This window comes from Ceratosolen solmsi, unplaced genomic scaffold (genome assembly GCF_000503995.2).
Source record: "Ceratosolen solmsi marchali unplaced genomic scaffold, CerSol_1.0 scaffold3, whole genome shotgun sequence".
Lineage (NCBI taxonomy): Eukaryota > Metazoa > Arthropoda > Insecta > Hymenoptera > Agaonidae > Ceratosolen > Ceratosolen solmsi.
The window spans coordinates 1,438,814-1,457,534 of record NW_011948428.1 but is presented as its reverse complement, the minus strand read 5'-3'; the positions used below and the strand labels follow the sequence as shown (position 1 = coordinate 1,457,534).

The following is an 18,721-nucleotide window of genomic DNA, read 5'->3' as shown; positions in this document are numbered from 1 at the left end:
GAAAGAAAAAAAAAAGGAAAAAGGATGAGGAGAAACGTGAAAAAAGGAGCGACGAAGCGAAGATAAAAAAAGAGCGAGTATCTCCTCTAAGGTGTGCGTATACGCATGAAACGCGGCGATACGAGCGGAGAAAGTCGTTAAAATGCCCCAGAGGATTCGCGCGAATGGCTTACGTCAGGCTTGTTTATGCGTCGCAAGGGCGCCGCGTCAGAATTCGCGACTCGAGTCTTGACCGCCCCACCCCTCGCCGTCCCATCGCACTCCAGCCCGCCCCCTCCATCGCCGCCGCCAACGCCGCGACTTCTGGTTGCCGTGATACATCCGAAGGTACGAAGCTACGACTGGATTAACCATGGAATTTATTACTCATATTATTATTGGCGTCAATTTTTGTTTTTGTTTTTGTTTTTGTTTTTGTTTTTGTTTTTGTTTTTGTTTTTGTTTTGTTTTGTTGTTGTTTTTTATTTTTTTTTGTATTGTTTTCTTGTTTTGCTACTTAGAGAGGCACATGCGTACATTTCCCCTTTGTAGGGATTGAGTAAGGCCATTGAGTATCGGAGCATCGTAATTGCAGGGAAATTGATCCGTATGCGTTAATTTTGATGAATATGATTTTAATATACTTAGTGCCGAATTATCATTGCTCGCCAAGTTTAACGAATAAAGCAAAATAGTACATTGATCACCGTCTATGTTATTATGAGGTTATTTTTTAATATTATTCGTCGAATGTTGCCGACTGTAAGGAGATGCAGCAGTACGAGGTTGGCTAAACTCTCATGTATTATTATGTCAATTGGAGGGCACCAATTTTTCTCGTTCCTTTTCCAAGAGGCTGGGACAGGGAAAGTCAGTTTAATATTATAATCAAATCTACATCCCATCTACTTTCACAGCGTAGTTTAACGTCCTAATTACATTTTAATTGCAAGAATAAGTATGTTGTTGCTTTTACGTAAGGAAGCTATGATGAATTCTTTGTTTCAGTCTGACCATAATAGAAATGGCCATAATAGAATAGCAACTTAAGCAACATAATAATAATTCTAAATTATTATTATAAATTAAATCTTTCAAACGATTAACGCGTGTTTTTGCAATAACTCTTTATCAATAAATACATCTTCACTTTCAAAACGGCAAACAAATTAACCAGAATTTCAGCGGCGGCTAACACTAACGATAAGATGCATCGATGCCGTTGAATATTCCCTAAGAATTTATCACCACAGTCAGTACGAATGCAATTCGTTACTGTCAAATTAATCCTGCAGTGTAACAAAAACGTTAAATTGTACGTCAAATTTCAGTTGCATTTGCATCATCGACATCATCAATTTATTCGATTCTACGCGCATATTGGTAACAGTTGCGTTTTGTAAATAATGAGTTCGCATTACGAAAATACGATTGGTTTTCTTGTCCTTGAAACTTTTTTCCGTAACGGTGATCGGTCTCGTCACATTATTCCGAATATAAATCGCGTGATTACCGGTAACTACGCAAATTACGAATACAATTTTACATTAAAGCCGTTGAACTATAGGCTCCGAACCTCCGAATCTCTAGCTGCTTTCTACTGGCAGCATCGCTTTATCTTCCCTTTACTTGGCTTTTAAAATCTGTCCCGCGGTCTCGGTACGAATGACCGGTCATTTTTTACGCGACGGGATTCCCCATTGTGAGTATGCGAGCAAAATAATGAACGTCTGCGCCCCCGATTATTCGAGCATGCGAGTACACGAGAAGACTGTGAGCCGTGGGTTTCTCTTAGTGTAAGTCTATTTTAATATTAAATTCACTGATACACGAGGATTACCTTACGCTACAAGACATAATAATAAATATTATGTAATACAAAATGTAATACATAGTATATTTGCGTCAGATGTACTTTACCGATATAGAAAATGTATTTTACCTGTTTTTATAACTGGCAATTCATTTTAGAAGCTTGAGGCTTTTATAACAATTTTCATCAATTATTTTATAGAATATAATTTTGCCCACGGTAATGATTACTTGTGAATGATATTTAATGTTATACTTAATTGATAATAAATAAAATTTATATACCAGTAGAAGCTATACTTCATGTCCGAAATGCGCCGTCAAATAATAGAAAAAATTACGAATTTGCTTGCCAATTTATTTATTGTACAAATGCTTTATTAATATATTTAATCCTCCTCTAGCACATAATAATATTGAGATATTGCATATTGCATTAAACATACACTCATATCGTCGTATAAGTCGCTTCAGTTATTTTATCAAGTAACATTTGCTTTTAGCGTATTCTATACTTCTTATTCAATGACAATCGTTAAGAATATAAATTATTAAGAATAAAAAAAATGTTGTATTATTTATTAAACTATAAAATGTAATAGTTGAGAAAAAGTATGGTGCTTTCATACTAAAACGTATCGTTAAATTCTTTCTGTAATCGCGAATTTAACAGTCGAGTGAACATAAAAGAGAGCCCCGTTTCAAAATATAATCTTGAAATTGGGAATATACGCGACGATACGAAAATTAATGTCTTATGTGTATTTTTGGTTATTCCATGCTGTTTACTCACCAAAAAAAAAATTGCAACTTCCATATATCCCACGACGCGTAGCCTCTCATTAATAGCTGCGCAATCTTTGCATGAAATTTCAATCGCACAAACAATGGATACTTTATTTAAATTGAACGCATCTCGATCGACAGAGGTAAGACATTGATGGGATACGTTTCAATTTGTACTTGAGATTTTCGATCTTTTATTCGGCATATAAAAAAGCGATCGCTTTATGACTTGTATCAGAAAAGAATGAAAGAATGAAAAAAAAAAAAAAAAAAAAAAAAAAAAAAAAAAAAAAAAAAAAAAAAAAAAAAACACGTTTTTCGAGATCTTCAAAACTGTAAACACGTAAAAAATTAATTTCAGGAGACTCGAGTTTCTCGATCGATTCCTTTTTTCAGTTCAAGGCTACATTTTTCAGCAGTACGATAATAATTGTAATGAAGCAATGCTCTAATTAAGATAAAAGAATGGATGGTTTATTAATGCCCAAATTATAAATTATACGATTGATTATGATAAATTAAAGCAGCTATTTAAGTTTTTTCAATTCTACATGTGGAAACTAAAATGAATATTTTTTAATAAACTAATTCGTTCAAATGATCAAAATTTATACATCACAAGCACGTGCGCGCGCATACACATACAAACATAAGCACGCGCACGCAAGCATATATATATATATATATATAATAAATTGCTAATTTGAAAGGAATTTTACGTGGTTTTGTATTGCATCGAAAAATCTTTAATGATTTTTGAGTATTTATTCTCGTACAAATTCAACTTATTACAACGTCACTTTAGGACTAGTGGAATCTGTTTTCATATAATTTTTCTTATTAAATGTGGTAAAGAGAAGCATTAATATGAAAATTTTGTTGTATAGCTTCAAAAAATCTCATAGACAATTTTAAACACAAATAAATGGACAATCGTGATATTAGTCGCAGTATTAAACCTCAAAAAAATGATTAAGAATAATATTAGTCTTACAGCTGTTAAATAGTAAAATTACAAGAAGCTAAATAATATGCGAAATTTCTATTTCTCTTTTGAGCGAACGTTTGCTTTTGATTATTTTTCAATTGCCATGACTAAAAAAGAAAATAATTTAACATTTATTTATTTGATTTCGCAACATCAAGATTTACATTGACATATTTTCCCGCCTTTCGCGTAATTCATCAGCCACGAGCTCGTAAAAGAGACAACGACGCGAGGTACGCAGGATATCAATATCACGATTATGTTGTATTTTATCAGAGTAACTACAATAAATACGAACTTGGTTTTTTTTTTTTTTTTGGGCTCGTCTTACATCGAAAAGGAAATGGAATAGGAAGCGAAAGGAGGAAAATATTGAGATAAACAGATAATTTGATCGCTAATTGAGCAATGACCTCACCATGCGGCGCTTATATAAGGTTGCGATCGTTTAGGGAGCGTCAGTATTCCTTTGCCACTTGAGCATAGACGATCGGCGCGTACAGATTCGAGATTTTCGTTACAAGTGCGAATGCAATGGGTTCCGCTCACTACGGTTTAGTGGCACTAGTTCTATTGGCTTATCATTATGGGAGTTTAGCGCAAATATCCACTTTTAGTAAGTTACAAGCGTTGAGGTTCTGAGTGATTTCGCTCTGGAAATCGTTTTGTCGGATGTGCTCTAAGAGAACAAAAAATGAAAAATGAAATGAAAAACGAAAAAAGAAATAGAAATATTCGACCAGTTGAAAGCGATCTTGAAAAGGACGTCCTGTGATTGTGAACAAAATATTTCCAGCTTTTTTAAATATTTTAATTACTCAAGAATTCTAATGCATGATTTTTGCAACGATTGTGTGTGCGAGTGCGTGTATGTGTTTGCGCGTGCACGTTGATCGCGCATTATAAGATCTCAAGTAAAAGCTTATTAAATATCTTCACTCGCACACTAATGAGCTTAAATTATTTCAAGTACAATAATTTCAATTACCACTGAGTACAAATTAATATTACTATTCGTTTTAATATTTATTAACAAATGTCTATTATTATTAAATGTCACGAAATAACTATATCACTAAAATTGTTGAAAGTACTTTTAACGATGATTATCCAAACTAGTGGAACTTTTTTACTTGAAATTTCTTTTAATTACTAATTGAATAAAATTGTGTATTCGTCATTTCTATCGTCATAATTTAATTGGCCTGTCATCTTATTTAAACATACTTTGTTTCATCCTATCTTATAAAAATTAAATTTTGTTTTGTTCCAATTTTGTTTTTCAATTGCGAACAATTTACTAAGCACAAAAAGTGATTCTAAAAAAATTTCTCATTTTTTATTCGACGATACAACGATTTTTTAATTCAATTATCCCCCTTTGAATGTTATCGTGAAAACAGTCTCTTTTTTCTTTTTTTTTATTAAAAAATAAATAATACGATTAAATTCGATTAAATGTGCTATAATTATTTATGTCAAATTATAATAATATCGAATGAATGCATTGTGTCGATGATTTATTCTCAAAGGATTACTTAAAGAAAGTTTAATGATATTCAATCGTTACGCGGTGACGTTATGCAGGACGAATCGGGCGGATGAAGAATTCGTATATGAAAATTTAGGAACGAAAGTTTTTCAATAAATGGCATCGTGTTAATTGTAAATGATAAATAATAAACGTAGAATTTATGAAAACATTAATACGTCACGATATAAGTATAAATAATGTATTGAGGTATTATTAAATGTAATGAGAGAATTTTAAGTAATTCGCGTAATAATTAATTTAATTTTAATATCTTATTAATGATAAAAGAACATGTGATTTACTAAGTTGTAACATACTAAAAACATAATATTTATACTTATATTCCACCCATTATGATGCTTATACGTACAATAATTGCGAAATATGATAATTCTTGAATGAATAATATATTAATTGCCTGAAGTATCAACACATTTTTAATACAAACGTAAAAAGTAGTCTTAAAATAAAGACTTTACCAAAGATGAGTCATATTAACAGTCTGAAAATTATACACTTTTACATAGTAACTCGACCCATTTAAGCATTCCATAAGTACATTGCTCAATTCATAAATACGTATAAATCAAAGGCTAAAGAATGCTTTTTCAAATTCGTCTCGGCTTCATTAGTATGAAAAGAAGATTTATCAGTGGAGAGACTATCCCTATTTGGCATGAGAAAATAATCACATAATCGAGAGGTTACTTATTCACTATCACTATCGGCAAGCATTCCTCGAGCCGTGCTAAACGTCGGCAAATTTTTATTGCCGATGGAAGGACTGTTTTTAACCACTTATCTTCAACGCCAGCATTCAAAAGCACACAATCAATCAATCAATCAATCAATCAACAACAATAACAACAACAACAACAACAACAACAACAACAACAACAACAACAACAACAACAACAACAACAACAACAACAACAACAACAACAACAACAACAACAACAACAACAACAACAAGCTCATACGTTACCAATATACGCGTCGCTAAGATGCTACGAATAATGAGAAACTTGATTTTTCAAATTGCAGGTGGAGGCGCACCCGGCGGACTTTTTGGCTCGGGCGGCGAAAGCGACGGCGAGCTCAGCGCCGGTGATAATTCTGGTTCTGCCGGCGAGTCGAACGGCTACCTGCCGCCTCTCGGAAGCTCGTCCTCTAGCAATGTGCCCGCTTTCTCTCAGCCCCCCCAGAAACCCCAGGGTACGCGTATGCAAATTACTTTTACTTTTTCGCGCTTACGCGTATCGTGTCGCCTCGATCTCCACCACCAACAAGCATTACCCTCGCGTTTAAGTCTTGTTTCTCATCTTATACACAACCATATCCACAACCATATCAACATCCACACACGTACGCACACGCACAGCTACGCTCAACTACGCGCGAGCGAATCGACGCTAGGCTTGCCCGCCGTGAAAGATTCTCGGTGAGCATAGTGTATAAAGGGTAGATCAAAAGCTTTCACCGAAGCTCGTCACCCTCTTGAGTGAAACACACCGGTTATAAGGACATTTCACGATAATTGCGAATTCGTCGTTTTTAAACGTTTGCCCCTCCAAATCTTACAAAATTCATAAGATTGCTGTTTATCGTTCTTTGCCACCCGAAAGCTTCAATTTTCTCTATAATTTTGAGCACCAAACATAAATGACAATTTTGACAGTATATAAATTCATTTTAGACTCCGGAAATGATATCGCACCCAGCAACAATCCCCAGCAATTTGCATTCCCACCAATACAACCGCAAGTCGGATGCGCAGCTGCCTTAATTTGCGTTGAAGAACAGTTTTGCAATTTGATCGGAACGATTAGTGAAACGCCAGTTGTACTTACCAAAGAGCAACTACTAAGACGGGTACCCCTAGTCGTAAGTATTATAATGTTGAAATAGAAAAATTATGAATTTTTGACAAATGCTATTATTACGCTTACGACCAATTTTTTACTTAAATTTATTACTCCGAAAATTGCTGATTAATAAAAAAAAAAAAAACAAGCAATTTACATACAAGCATTCACGATTCATATAAATTATCATAATACAATAATAATTAAAATTATAACTACAATTATTAATTGGATTTATTTTTATTTATTTATTTTATTTATTCGTTGATTTATTCGATTAATTATCGATGATGATACGTTGATGAAATCAATGAAAATTTTTTATCTATTTTTGCAAAATCAATATTATATCCGTTAGATTTAAGATATTTAAGTAATAATTTAACAATTTGATACTTTAAAAACTCAAAATATCAATAGAACGTCCAATGTAATATTAGAGTTGATTGTAAATCAGGATTCATGATAATAAGTAATAACGTAATGCAATGAAGTAATTTAATTCTTGTTGTTTTATATTTATAGGACTGTAAAAATCCCGACAATGGAATAATTGGCAAATGTTGTCGCGATCCGAACTACGTTGACCCTTGGCCAGCAGGAAATTTGCCCGCAAATTATAGCGGTGGCTTCGACGATCAGGGATTCCCTACATTTCTCAATCTTTCAAAGAACAAGCCGAAGAAGCCCGTCGTAAAGCCCAGCGAATCCTTCCAACAGCCATTCCAGTCCAACAAAAAGCAGCCCATTAAATTCGCCTCTCCTCAGCCACAAACTTTCTCATCGGTGAATCAAATATCCACTCACCTTCAACCCCAACCCAGTTTCCAGAATACAAAAGTAACAGCCGATCAGTTCAAGCCGTTCCAAGACTCTGCAAATACTCAACAGCAGCCACGACCATTTCAGCCTCAGAATTTTGAACGACCAGATGCATTTAAGCAACCACAACAGTTCCAACAACCAGACCTATTCAAACAGCCCCAACAATCCCACAAAGCCCAATTCTCAAAGAACTCGCAGTACCCCGATCAACCAAATCAATATCATCAATTCCAAAGACCCCAGAAAACTCAGCAACCCGAGGAAACTGGCAGATTTCAATTACAACAACCTCAACCATTCCAACAATCTTATAAGCCAGATCTATCCCAGCAATTATTACCCGTTGAATCTCAACGACCACAGCAATATAACAATCAGCCTGTGAAACTCAGTCAATCGCCACAAGTGGAAAAAACTTTCAATTTCCCGAGTTTGCCTGCCCTACAGGATATTCCTAATCAAATCACTAATCAGTTATCCAACCTAAACCCATTCAGACCTCAGCAACCCACCGAGAAACCCCAAGTAACCAACATTATTAATAACGCAGACAACATATTGCCTGTTAATTTGCCCTCGACGACTAAAAAGCCTGGTTTCTTCCAAAATTTCCCTAATTTGCCTAGTTTTCCTGGATTTGGAAAAGGACACGATAGCTCACCAACCAATGAAAGTCCAGTTATAATTTCACCTCATACACCTGGCGCACAGTGCGGAATAATCAACCAAGTATATTTGAACTCATTATTACTCAATTCTTAAATACACTCGATTCATCCAACTAATAAGCGTTAAATATAGTTATTGTTTTTTTTTTTTTTTTTTTTTTTTTTAATTCAATTACGTTATTTGCCCTTTCAAACGAATATTCAATAACAGATTAAGAAATTAAAAAAAAAAAAAAAAAACTAAAAAGAGAAAAAAATTTTCTTATTGACGATGTTACGGTTCAACCTCTGTTATGAAACAATTGAAATGAATATATGAACTCTCATAAAAATAATTTCATTAATAAAGGACGAAAAAATGTTATTTTATTATAATTATATGAAAGGTAAAATTTAAATTAAATTTACTTCTTTGACAATCTTTGTGTGCTATGTATAATGCAAATTTCAGAAGAACAAACTTTAAATGTAGCGATTACGTGTAGAATGCAACCCTAGTTATGTGTTTAACTACTTTAATACTCTCTCGTCAACCATCACTCGTAGACTATGGACATTCACTCCAATTTCTTCACTTCCAATTACCATGATAAATTAAATCGTTACAGGTGAAACAGACGGGCGTACGCAGCGACGTTGAAGTCGCTTTCGGAGAAATTCCCTGGCAGGCAATGATTCTCTCTAATACTGAGAAAAAGCTGCTTTGCTCGGGTGTTATTGTCGCACCCAATTTAATTCTCACCGCTGCTAATTGCGTTTACGGGTGAGTTTACTATAATATTATTATTATTAAGTAATTTCTAATTGATATGAAATATTGCATAGCTAAACTACGTAAGTAACTAATGTAATATTAATCGTTTAATATTTATCTTATATTGTAGTACCATAAGCATATTAATTTTACCTCTATTACATCAATGCTTTACTCAATAATTAATTAAAGTGAATATTATCTTTGTATTTGTTTTGTGCGTATACGTGTGCATGCGTTTTACGCGAGGTATGTGTAATATATGTACGTGCCATACTTAGAGTTAGTTCGATAATTGACATTAAATAAATTATTTCAGTCTGAATCCGGACGAAGTGTCGATAAAGGCTGGAGAATGGAAATTGGGCTACGATCTAAAGCACGAAGAACCCCTGCCCTTCGAGATCGTCCAGGTCGACTCGATCGTTCCTCATCCGAACTACCAACCTGGATCGCCCAGTTTCGACACTGCTTTACTCTTCCTGCAGAGCCCGATAAAACTTGATCTTCATGTAGACACGATCTGCATTGGTGACGCACCTGCTGTTACACCGCAGAGAAAGTGCATCTCAACTGGATGGGGCAAAACCATTTTACAGAGTATGTATTGATTTTCATTATTTCACATGTACGTCATCGATATGCTCACAGGTCACACTGTGTAGGTTCATGCATTTTCCTTACCCCTCGTTACGAAACGACTACTGTGATCTACTTCCCATGAACGTTATTACCATTTGTACATTATTATTAATTCGCTATTATTTCGATTTTTAGCTCATAATTCTATGGCTATTTATGAGTGTGAAATTAAAAAGCACTGTAGCTTGGAATTAATATTGTTTTTTTTTTTTTATTTTTACTTTACTATATTTCAATTATGAATTAAGAATTATGATTGATTATTCTTTATAATTTCAATTGAATCGTAACGTTTAGCGGAATAAAATTTAAAACAAATAATAATAATGTATTAAAATAATGTGTGTTCATAAACCTGAGTATAAGGTACTTGGCTGAATGATGCGTACGCAACGTACGTAGGTGGTAATGTAGGTCACCGTAAGTTTCCCACAGTTAAAGAAGATATGAAAATAATCCATTCTATTATTTACAAATAATATCACTTCATTACGGTAATGAAAAGCAATAGATAAATACAATGAAAGAGCCATATTTCAATAATATAATGATTAACAAACGAACAACGAGTGTGCCACGATTGTTACACCCCGTCTTATTTTTAACAGTTCACGCAGCCGGTGCGCTTATGCACAAGATAAACGTCGACGTTCTGAGCAACGCCCAATGCAGGCAAAGACTCCAGGTCGCTGAATCCTCCATTGACATCGACGACAGCCTCGTCTGCGCCAAGGCTCATAAACAAAACAACAACTTGTGCCAGGTCGACATTGGCGGTCCTCTTGCTTGCGACCGTGGCGACGGTAATTACGAGCTTGTCGGCGTTTACAACCAGGACACAGGTTGCCTTCCGACCAATCAGGTACATATATGAGCGTAGCGTGATAAATCAACTTTCTCGGGAAGTCGTGAAAGGGGACGGAGGTCGGTAGATGATCAAGAGCAGAAAGAGCAGGAGAGGCTTAATATAGAGTGGTACTACAGGCTTTCATGAAAGTCGCGTGGGTCCACTGCCTTCTCCGACGATTGTTTCTTAAAATACTTTATATTTTAATATCCAATGCCACATAATAATAATAATAATAATTATAATAATAATGATAATAATGATAATAATAATAATATCATAGGTACTCTCGTTAAAGGCGTTAGAGTCCATAGGTTCAGCAATATTTGACAATCGATCGTGGATATTTGAATCTGCTCGAACGAATTTCCTATGGAAGTGTTAGCGATTAGTTTTTCTTAATAATTGAATACTTTCATAGAGAATTTTTGCTTTTTAAATAATTCAAAACTCGTGATTCGATGATTTATGAATCTCTAACCTATAATGAGCACTCGTCAAAGTTCACAAGTCATTCAATTTAACTATTACATTTAAGTGTGACAGCCTAGAATAATTGACGAATATTACACGAATAGGGCATGTAAAATTTGCAACTCTACAGATTAACCGAGCAAACGAGATGTAGTCAGTTTTATTCGAATGGACATTTATGGCAATATGCAAAGCAATTTCACAAAGCTGAATAATCAGGCGATAAGTGGACTTATTAAAATACTTAAAAAAAAAAAATAAAAAAAAAAAAAATGCATTATGAATTTCTCGCGAGATCGATATCAAGCCCATAAATATTCAAACATCAAAATCGGTATACAATTACGAATAATGCTACAATGACAAAGCAATTTATAATAAAATTTAATTTGATATTCATTATGAAATATAGGCGAGCGAGCGCGCATAAATCACAATCAATAATCATAGAATAATTATGGCTGAAAATAGCAGGAGCGAACGGAGGCGAAACGAGTGTGCTTTTGAGTCTTGACATGCAAGTCCCATGTCCTTATAAATGCAACTCACTTCCCGACTTACCATTCCAACAATCACATTGCGCAAATCTAACGCCACCTTCTCCAATCTGTCTGGCTTCTCAGGTCGCGACCTTCGCACTCGTCGATACCAAGTGGGTCAAATCCATGATCGAATCACCGGCGGCTCCCCCGAGCCAAGCCATCTACGGCAGCAAAGCTACGCCCATCGAAAATCAACGTGCCCAGGAAACGCCCTCGCGTCTTCACTACCACCCTAGCCAACCCGACGTGCCCTGCGACTGCCAGCAGGGTACCTTACCCTCGGGTGCCAATCAGTATCTACCTCCAGTATAAAAAGCCTATCCTGAGCGCAGCGAATGACTGAGCAGCGATCGTGAGGATTAAGACGCAGCCTTTGACCAACGAAGTATATAAATCGCCGATGCAATAGCTACGGCGCTCCTTTTCTTCGTGTCGGGACTCTCGTGTTGTGTCTTTTTCTCCTTGGGACAGCCACCGTTGCCACGAAATAAACCAAGAGAGCGGGCTTAGAGTAATTTCTTAGATAATTTCTTATTATAGCCTATTGGATGCCTTGTATGTCATATATCGAACAGTGCATCCGTTAGTTTCGATTGTGAATTTCACATTTTGCTTTGGTTGAGGCGCGTTTTATGACCCAATTGAAAACCGAATGTAGGTTGAATCGTAAATTGCAATCACCGAATTAACCGAGATTCGGAATAAGAGCCCAAATTCGCGTGTCCATTTATTTATTCTAAGTTTCGTTTTCTCTTTGAATACAATACCGGAGCTGGGGAGCTGGGGAAAAACAATTGTTAATATCCTAAGAAATAATATTCTTTATATTGTCTGTTAAACTATATGATAAGCAATTTTAATAATACGAGAGAAATTCTATACAATATATCTTTTACCACGTGTTCAATAATGTAGTAGAAAAATATTTTTTTTTTATACACGCTAAAAAGTTAACGGGACTTGTAACTTTAACATAATTTTTTAAATTTATTTATAAAATTGTATCACTTGTATTATATACGTATTCGCATAAGTATATGTATGAAAATAGAGTGAATTTTTATAAAACTGTTAGTGCTATATTATCTCGTATAGTCGTAGATGACGTTTTATCACAAACCCGCAGAACAAGTTTAATTAATACCATCAAAGGTACTATTTATTAGTTCTTAATGGATTATTCCCAAAGTTTTGACAAACTGACATACAGTAAATTAATGTCTCTTTATAATAATAATAATAATAATAATAATAATAATAATAATAATAATAATAATAATAATAATAATAATAATAATTTGCAAAAATTTTAACAAATTCATCTATTTTCAATTGAAATAGGAGAGTGAAAAAAATATGAGCACACAAGCGCACACGAGACTTATAATATACGAAAGTACTTCATATAATGCGAATCGTCGTATCGATTTACTAAATCATGTTTGCATGAATAGAAAAATTATTCATTAATCTTCGTAAAGTGTAAAAAAATTCAGTATATTCAATAAGATTACTATTATAAGCTCGAATTAAAAGTTAAATCGTTTCTGCTTAAATTTAAGATTACGTTAACATTAACTACAAAAGACATGTAATTTTTTTTTTATTCCAAATGTATGTACAATCAAATGCACTGTTATATTTCTTATATATAAATGTAAATTAAGTAACTGTGATACAAAACAAAAATTTGTTAGATTCAATTTTTTTTAACCATTTAATCCTTACGACATTAATAATAACAAAACATTTTAGAATATAAATTTACATTTCCTGATAGAAACTGATGGCTTCTGTGATATATATATATATATATATATATATATATATATACATACATATTAATATCACAATACAAGTCATTACAGAAAATTTAAGCTCACATAATAGTACTGAAAACACTAGCAGCATACGTTTTATATATATATATATATAATCCAGCAATTATTTTTAATCAATTTTTAATGCATAATTTATATAATAATATTTTATTTTATTATAATTTTATTATAAAATAAAAATTCCATACATGTTTATTATTAAATTTTACTTATCCGTTAGAATAAGTATTATAATCTAATTACAAAAGGTAATTATCGCTAGAAGCACATCTTATTTTGTAAATACAATTTATAATCTACACAGTAGTAAAAATGAAATTTAGAACAAACAACGCATGCGTACATATAGTTTTATACAAAATCATTGACGGTTTATTGAGATTTCTACATTATCGGCTACATCCCACATATTTATTAAGTAAGTATAACTTATAACTCAAGTTAACATAATTCGTATATCGGCTGATGGTACATAAAACTAGAAAAATTGACGATTATCCGATACGAAGGATTTCTAATATAAATTATTATCGATATTAAAATACGTTTATCAATTTTCTGTTTCAAAATATATAAATGAATTATTTATCTATAAACAATGAGTAGAAAGTAATATTTTTCACATACAACAAATTTTATTGTAAGTTTTATTTGAATAATATCTATTACAACTTTTCATCTAATGAAAATGTCTTTATTTGTAAACTTCATAGCTATAAAATATTTGCAAAAAAAAAAATCACAATCATATTTAATTTTTTGAAAAATAATATTGTTAAAAATTTTATTCCTACAATATTAAATATATTGTTTCTTTTTATTCTTTCAATCCTATTTTTATAGCAATAAAATAATTGGTAAAGTCATTCCAGAAATGTGCATTAATGTTCGTAAAATATTTACTTTATTAAGATAATGTATTAAGATACTGTGATAATATATAAAAATTTATATTATATAAAATGTAGGAAATTGTAAGTTAAAAATTTATGTAACAATGAGTTTTAATGAATTTAATTATGATATGTAAAAACATAATAATTTTAAAATATAGAAAATCTCAAAAGAATGATATAAAACTACAGAAATTCTATAGAATATCTTGACACATTGACTTACTGCACAATTATCTCATATTTATAGTTTTCGTAAATAATTACAATACTATATGATTTTATTCTTTTGTATTTCCATGAATTAAATTAAAATTAAAGGAATCTGTGTATTTATAATTCTTAATTTTAATCTATTCTCTTGTATATAAAATACATTTTACATAATCTATTAATTCCACGACCAAAGCACGTGCATATAAAAAATTATATACGTCATACGTCATGTGTATGCATGTCAAGAAAAGAATTACGTTCGTTTATTTTTTCATAATATTGTAAATTCAACAAATTTCCATATATATCTAAGAATATATAAACATTATTCTTCTGAATTTGATAATACCAAATATATAAATTTATAATTATAATTAATCATAAATTCTTTTTAAATGTTTTCTTAAATATATTGAAAAACTTATATTTCACTGCTATAGTATTTTATTTATTTTACAAAAAGTATAAATATTTATTCTTATTATCTTTCTAAGGGTATAAAGTAATTGTTGGCTTAGTAAATGCGAGAAACTTGAAACCAAAACTTGGATTAAATCAAAATTACAATTAATTTATTGAGAATCGATAATTTTAACAACCTTTCACACAAAATAAATTGCTTAAATTCACAATGATGACGAATATTATATTATCGTTTAAAAATTTTTTTTTTTTTTTTAATGAGAAATGTTTATTTAAAAGCTTGTAAAAAAAAAATAGTTATACATAAATGATTGATTGTCGCCTTATAATAAATACAATGCGACTAACATGGCACTCGCGATAGCGCAAAAAAACTTTTTCATCATTCTAATCATTTTTTTTTTTTTTGTTTATTTAATTCCACAGCCATAGCACGTGTTACTATTTATTTTTACATTCCCTATTCATAATTCCATATTCATGCAAGGATAATTTTAATTTACCCCTTTCTTACAATCTATTTTTTCGTCGTAATGAAGCACAGAAAATATCAAATATCTGCATGAATTATGACATTATTGTATCTAGAAGGGAATAGCTATATATACAAATTTTCTTGACAATTAGTATTATTTAAGAAAAGCGAAACAGAAATCTTTTATTTACACGTAATTTTCGGTTTACTTATCGAACGCATCTGAATAGATTTTAACAGATAAATGCCTACTAAAACTAAAATTATTTTGTTTCACATTTCAAAAATATACTATTATTTATAAATAGTTTCCTAAATCAATGGACAATGCATTGCTTGTTATAAAAAATTCATTTAAAAACATTATTTTAATTATTTTATTTTTCAGATGCCGCAATTGTCCCATCGCAATGGTGAATCAATTGTATATCTAAAATCTACGCTGAAAATAAGTTTCCAACATGACTGCAAATTATTTCATACATTTCTTCATTAAAATTATTTATAAAAGTAAAATACGTTTAATTTATTCCCTATTCGGCTATCGAAAAGAAAAAATTACCCTCTCAAACAGTCTTTAATAGCTGTCGACATAAAATCCTTAAAATTTATCCTTGACCAGCTTATTTAAAAATGCTTATCTTCGAAATTACCTACTTTATGCACTAAAAGTTAAGTGGTTTACCGAAATATTTCTTCAATTCCATTTAAAAGTCTATAAATAAAAGTTATTAATGATATAATACATTTAGCCTAGTTATCTGTTGCGCAATTTATTTATAAGTTTTATGTTTAATATGTACATAATTGATCATTGCATGAAAAGCTTTTAAATATTTTTCAATTGATGTTAAATTTAAATAATAAACAATTTACATGTTTGCATTTAATTTCAGCCAATTCAATCGCTCTGTTAATTATTCCAATGATTCATATCAAAATTAGTAATAATAATTACTTATGATTGTATTAAAGTAAGTTATATTAATTACAAATTTAATTAAATTTTTGTTAAATCCTATGATCATAATGAATTGGTTGGAATCATCGATCCAAAAGTTTTACTGACCATATGATTTCATATTCAGATACATTATTAGATAAATATTATTTTATATATCATCAAAAGTAATTATATGTAAATTAAATATAATTCTTTAATCTATAGCCAATTGATTAATTGATAAATTATAATCGATTACACTTCAAAATACTCGAATAAGCATAATAAGAAATATTGTTCAGTTTGATACATTTTTTTTTTTAATTTTTCTTTTCGATAGAATAATTTCGCGACCAACAATTTGACGTATAAATAAAATTCTTATAGCCTAAATTATTAATAATAATAATAATAATAATAATAATAATAATAATAACAATAATAATACAAAATATAAAATACATAAAGTATGAAAAAAAATCAGCAATGTATTATTTTTATATTATATGTTAAACAATTTTTAATTATATAAGCTATAATTAATACTAATAGTATGCCAAATTTACAATTCATAATCCTAAATTACGAAAATATGTTTATCTAAAAATGAAAAATATCTAAAAAAAAAAAAAAATGTATAAACAGTTTCAATTGTTTATTTTTTGTTAAGATTGCGGTGTCGAAAAACCATTCGGTAATTGGAAAAATCGATTTTCCTCACAGATCGTTGTGCGACACACGAGACTTTTAATTGAATGGCATAAACCATTTGCTTTTCATTGTCACATCGGAAAAATAATAATATCATTTTAATTTTCACACATCGCGCTACTCATATAAAAATTGCACTAGAACAAAAACGTCATCCAATCAAAGCAATATTAACTGAGGTATAAATTATTTCCACTACGTGACGATATCTTTTAATCTCGTCGGAACTCTCTAGACACTTACATTGAACGAACGCACGGCGATAAAAAAATAATTTTCTTATACCTACTTCAACTATCCGGCACAATAATAATAATTACAGCAATAATCATAATAATAGTAATAACAACAAGAATAATAATGATAGTAGTTGCCGTAGTAGTGGTAGTACTACTAGTACTTGTAGTAGTAGTGGCAGTGGTGATAATTGTAGTTGTTATAGTAGTAGTGGTATTAGTAGTGGTGGTGGTAGTGATAGTAGCAGTAGTAGCAGTAGTAGCAGTAGTAGTAGTAGTAGTAGTAGTAGTAGTAGTAGTAGTAGTAGTAGTAGTAGTAATAGCGGTAGTATTACGCGTAAATAATAGTAGTAGTGGTGGTAGTAGTAGCAATAGTAATAATGATGATAGTAATGATAATGATATTATAATGTAATAGCGTTAATATAATAATAATAATAATAATAATAATAATAATAATAATAATAATAATGATGATGATGATGATGATGATGTTGATGACGATGATGGGAGTAAGCAGCAGTTATGGAGGGAGCTAATAAGCGAAAGCTGGCTCGTTGCCGACGAAGGCCTGCAGGCTATTCCGCATGGCGATGTCGTCGATGTCGTCCGTCTGCAGTAGCACGTAGGAGTCCTCCGTCACAATGATCCGATGCTGTCCATTGACAATGAAGGACGAGCCACGACGTATCGTGCGCTTGCCCAATTCGATGGCTTCGTGGCTGAGGACGAGGTTGTTGTAGGCCTGATAGCTCGCGGCCCCGAGGCAGGCGACACCGATGAGGATGAGGCCGTAGGTAATACAGGGCACCGCTGCGTCCGCGAACGTTGTACCCAGGTAGACCCAGAGCCGGATCGAGGGCGTGAGCTCGTCGACCCCCTCTTCCAGCCACATTATCGGGAACACGATGTCCGTGAAATTGGCAACCGCGTGAATGGCCGGCTGGTGCTCGACCTTGAGATTAAGTTGGACGCGCACTTTGCCTTCCACGGGGACACCCAATTTCTGATCATAAAAATGAGGATTCGTTTATGTTGGTCGCCTCGTCATTTTATCGTTGGCATTAGCGTTTTAATGCGAGGCGCAAGTGCCTTCGCTAATGGACTTGCAAAATTCTCGCACTTACCAGGCATTTTGTCATTATTAATCGCGTTAAATCAGAATTCACATTGATTTTTCAGCGACGCGGTTGAATAACTTTGAAATGCGATTATCGAATGATTTCTGATTTTTCGACAGTTTCATTTTACGGAAATTTAAATGGAA

The 18,721-nt window shown here is 32.2% G+C and overlaps 2 protein-coding genes across 2 annotated transcripts in view; one reads left to right on the top strand and one right to left on the bottom strand.

The window, feature by feature from the left end:
• Positions 1–4,046: 4,046 nt before the first annotated feature.
• Positions 4,047–12,696, top strand: scaf (inactive serine protease scarface). The gene is made up of 8 exons (XM_011501436.1): positions 4,047–4,181; positions 6,144–6,314; positions 6,796–6,983; positions 7,490–8,548; positions 9,066–9,220; positions 9,531–9,811; positions 10,462–10,715; positions 11,798–12,696. The coding sequence occupies exons 1-8, from the start codon at positions 4,100–4,102 to the stop codon at positions 12,026–12,028; spliced, it is 2,421 nt and encodes an 806-aa protein (XP_011499738.1). The 5' UTR covers positions 4,047–4,099; the 3' UTR covers positions 12,029–12,696.
• A 5,234-nt stretch (positions 12,697–17,930) lies between these two features.
• Positions 17,931–18,721, bottom strand: part of dsb (scavenger receptor class B member debris buster) — a 50,680-nt gene continuing 49,889 nt past the window's right edge. Inside the window, exon 9 of the mRNA XM_011501328.1 lies at positions 17,931–18,460. Within this exon, the coding sequence (XP_011499630.1) occupies positions 17,990–18,460 (471 nt within the window). The 3' untranslated portion in view covers positions 17,931–17,989. The remainder of the gene's footprint in view (positions 18,461–18,721) is intronic.

Bases quoted from the DNA above. Each gene is read 5' to 3' on its own strand.
- scaf (XM_011501436.1), top strand. From the start codon at position 4,100: ATGGGTTCCGCTCACTACGGTTTAGTGGCACTAGTTCTATTGGCTTAT. The intron at 4,182-6,143 runs GTAAGTTACAAG...TTCAAATTGCAG, and splicing joins AGCGCAAATATCCACTTTTA to GTGGAGGCGCACCCGGCGGA. The intron at 6,315-6,795 runs GTACGCGTATGC...AATTCATTTTAG, and splicing joins GCCCCCCCAGAAACCCCAGG to ACTCCGGAAATGATATCGCA.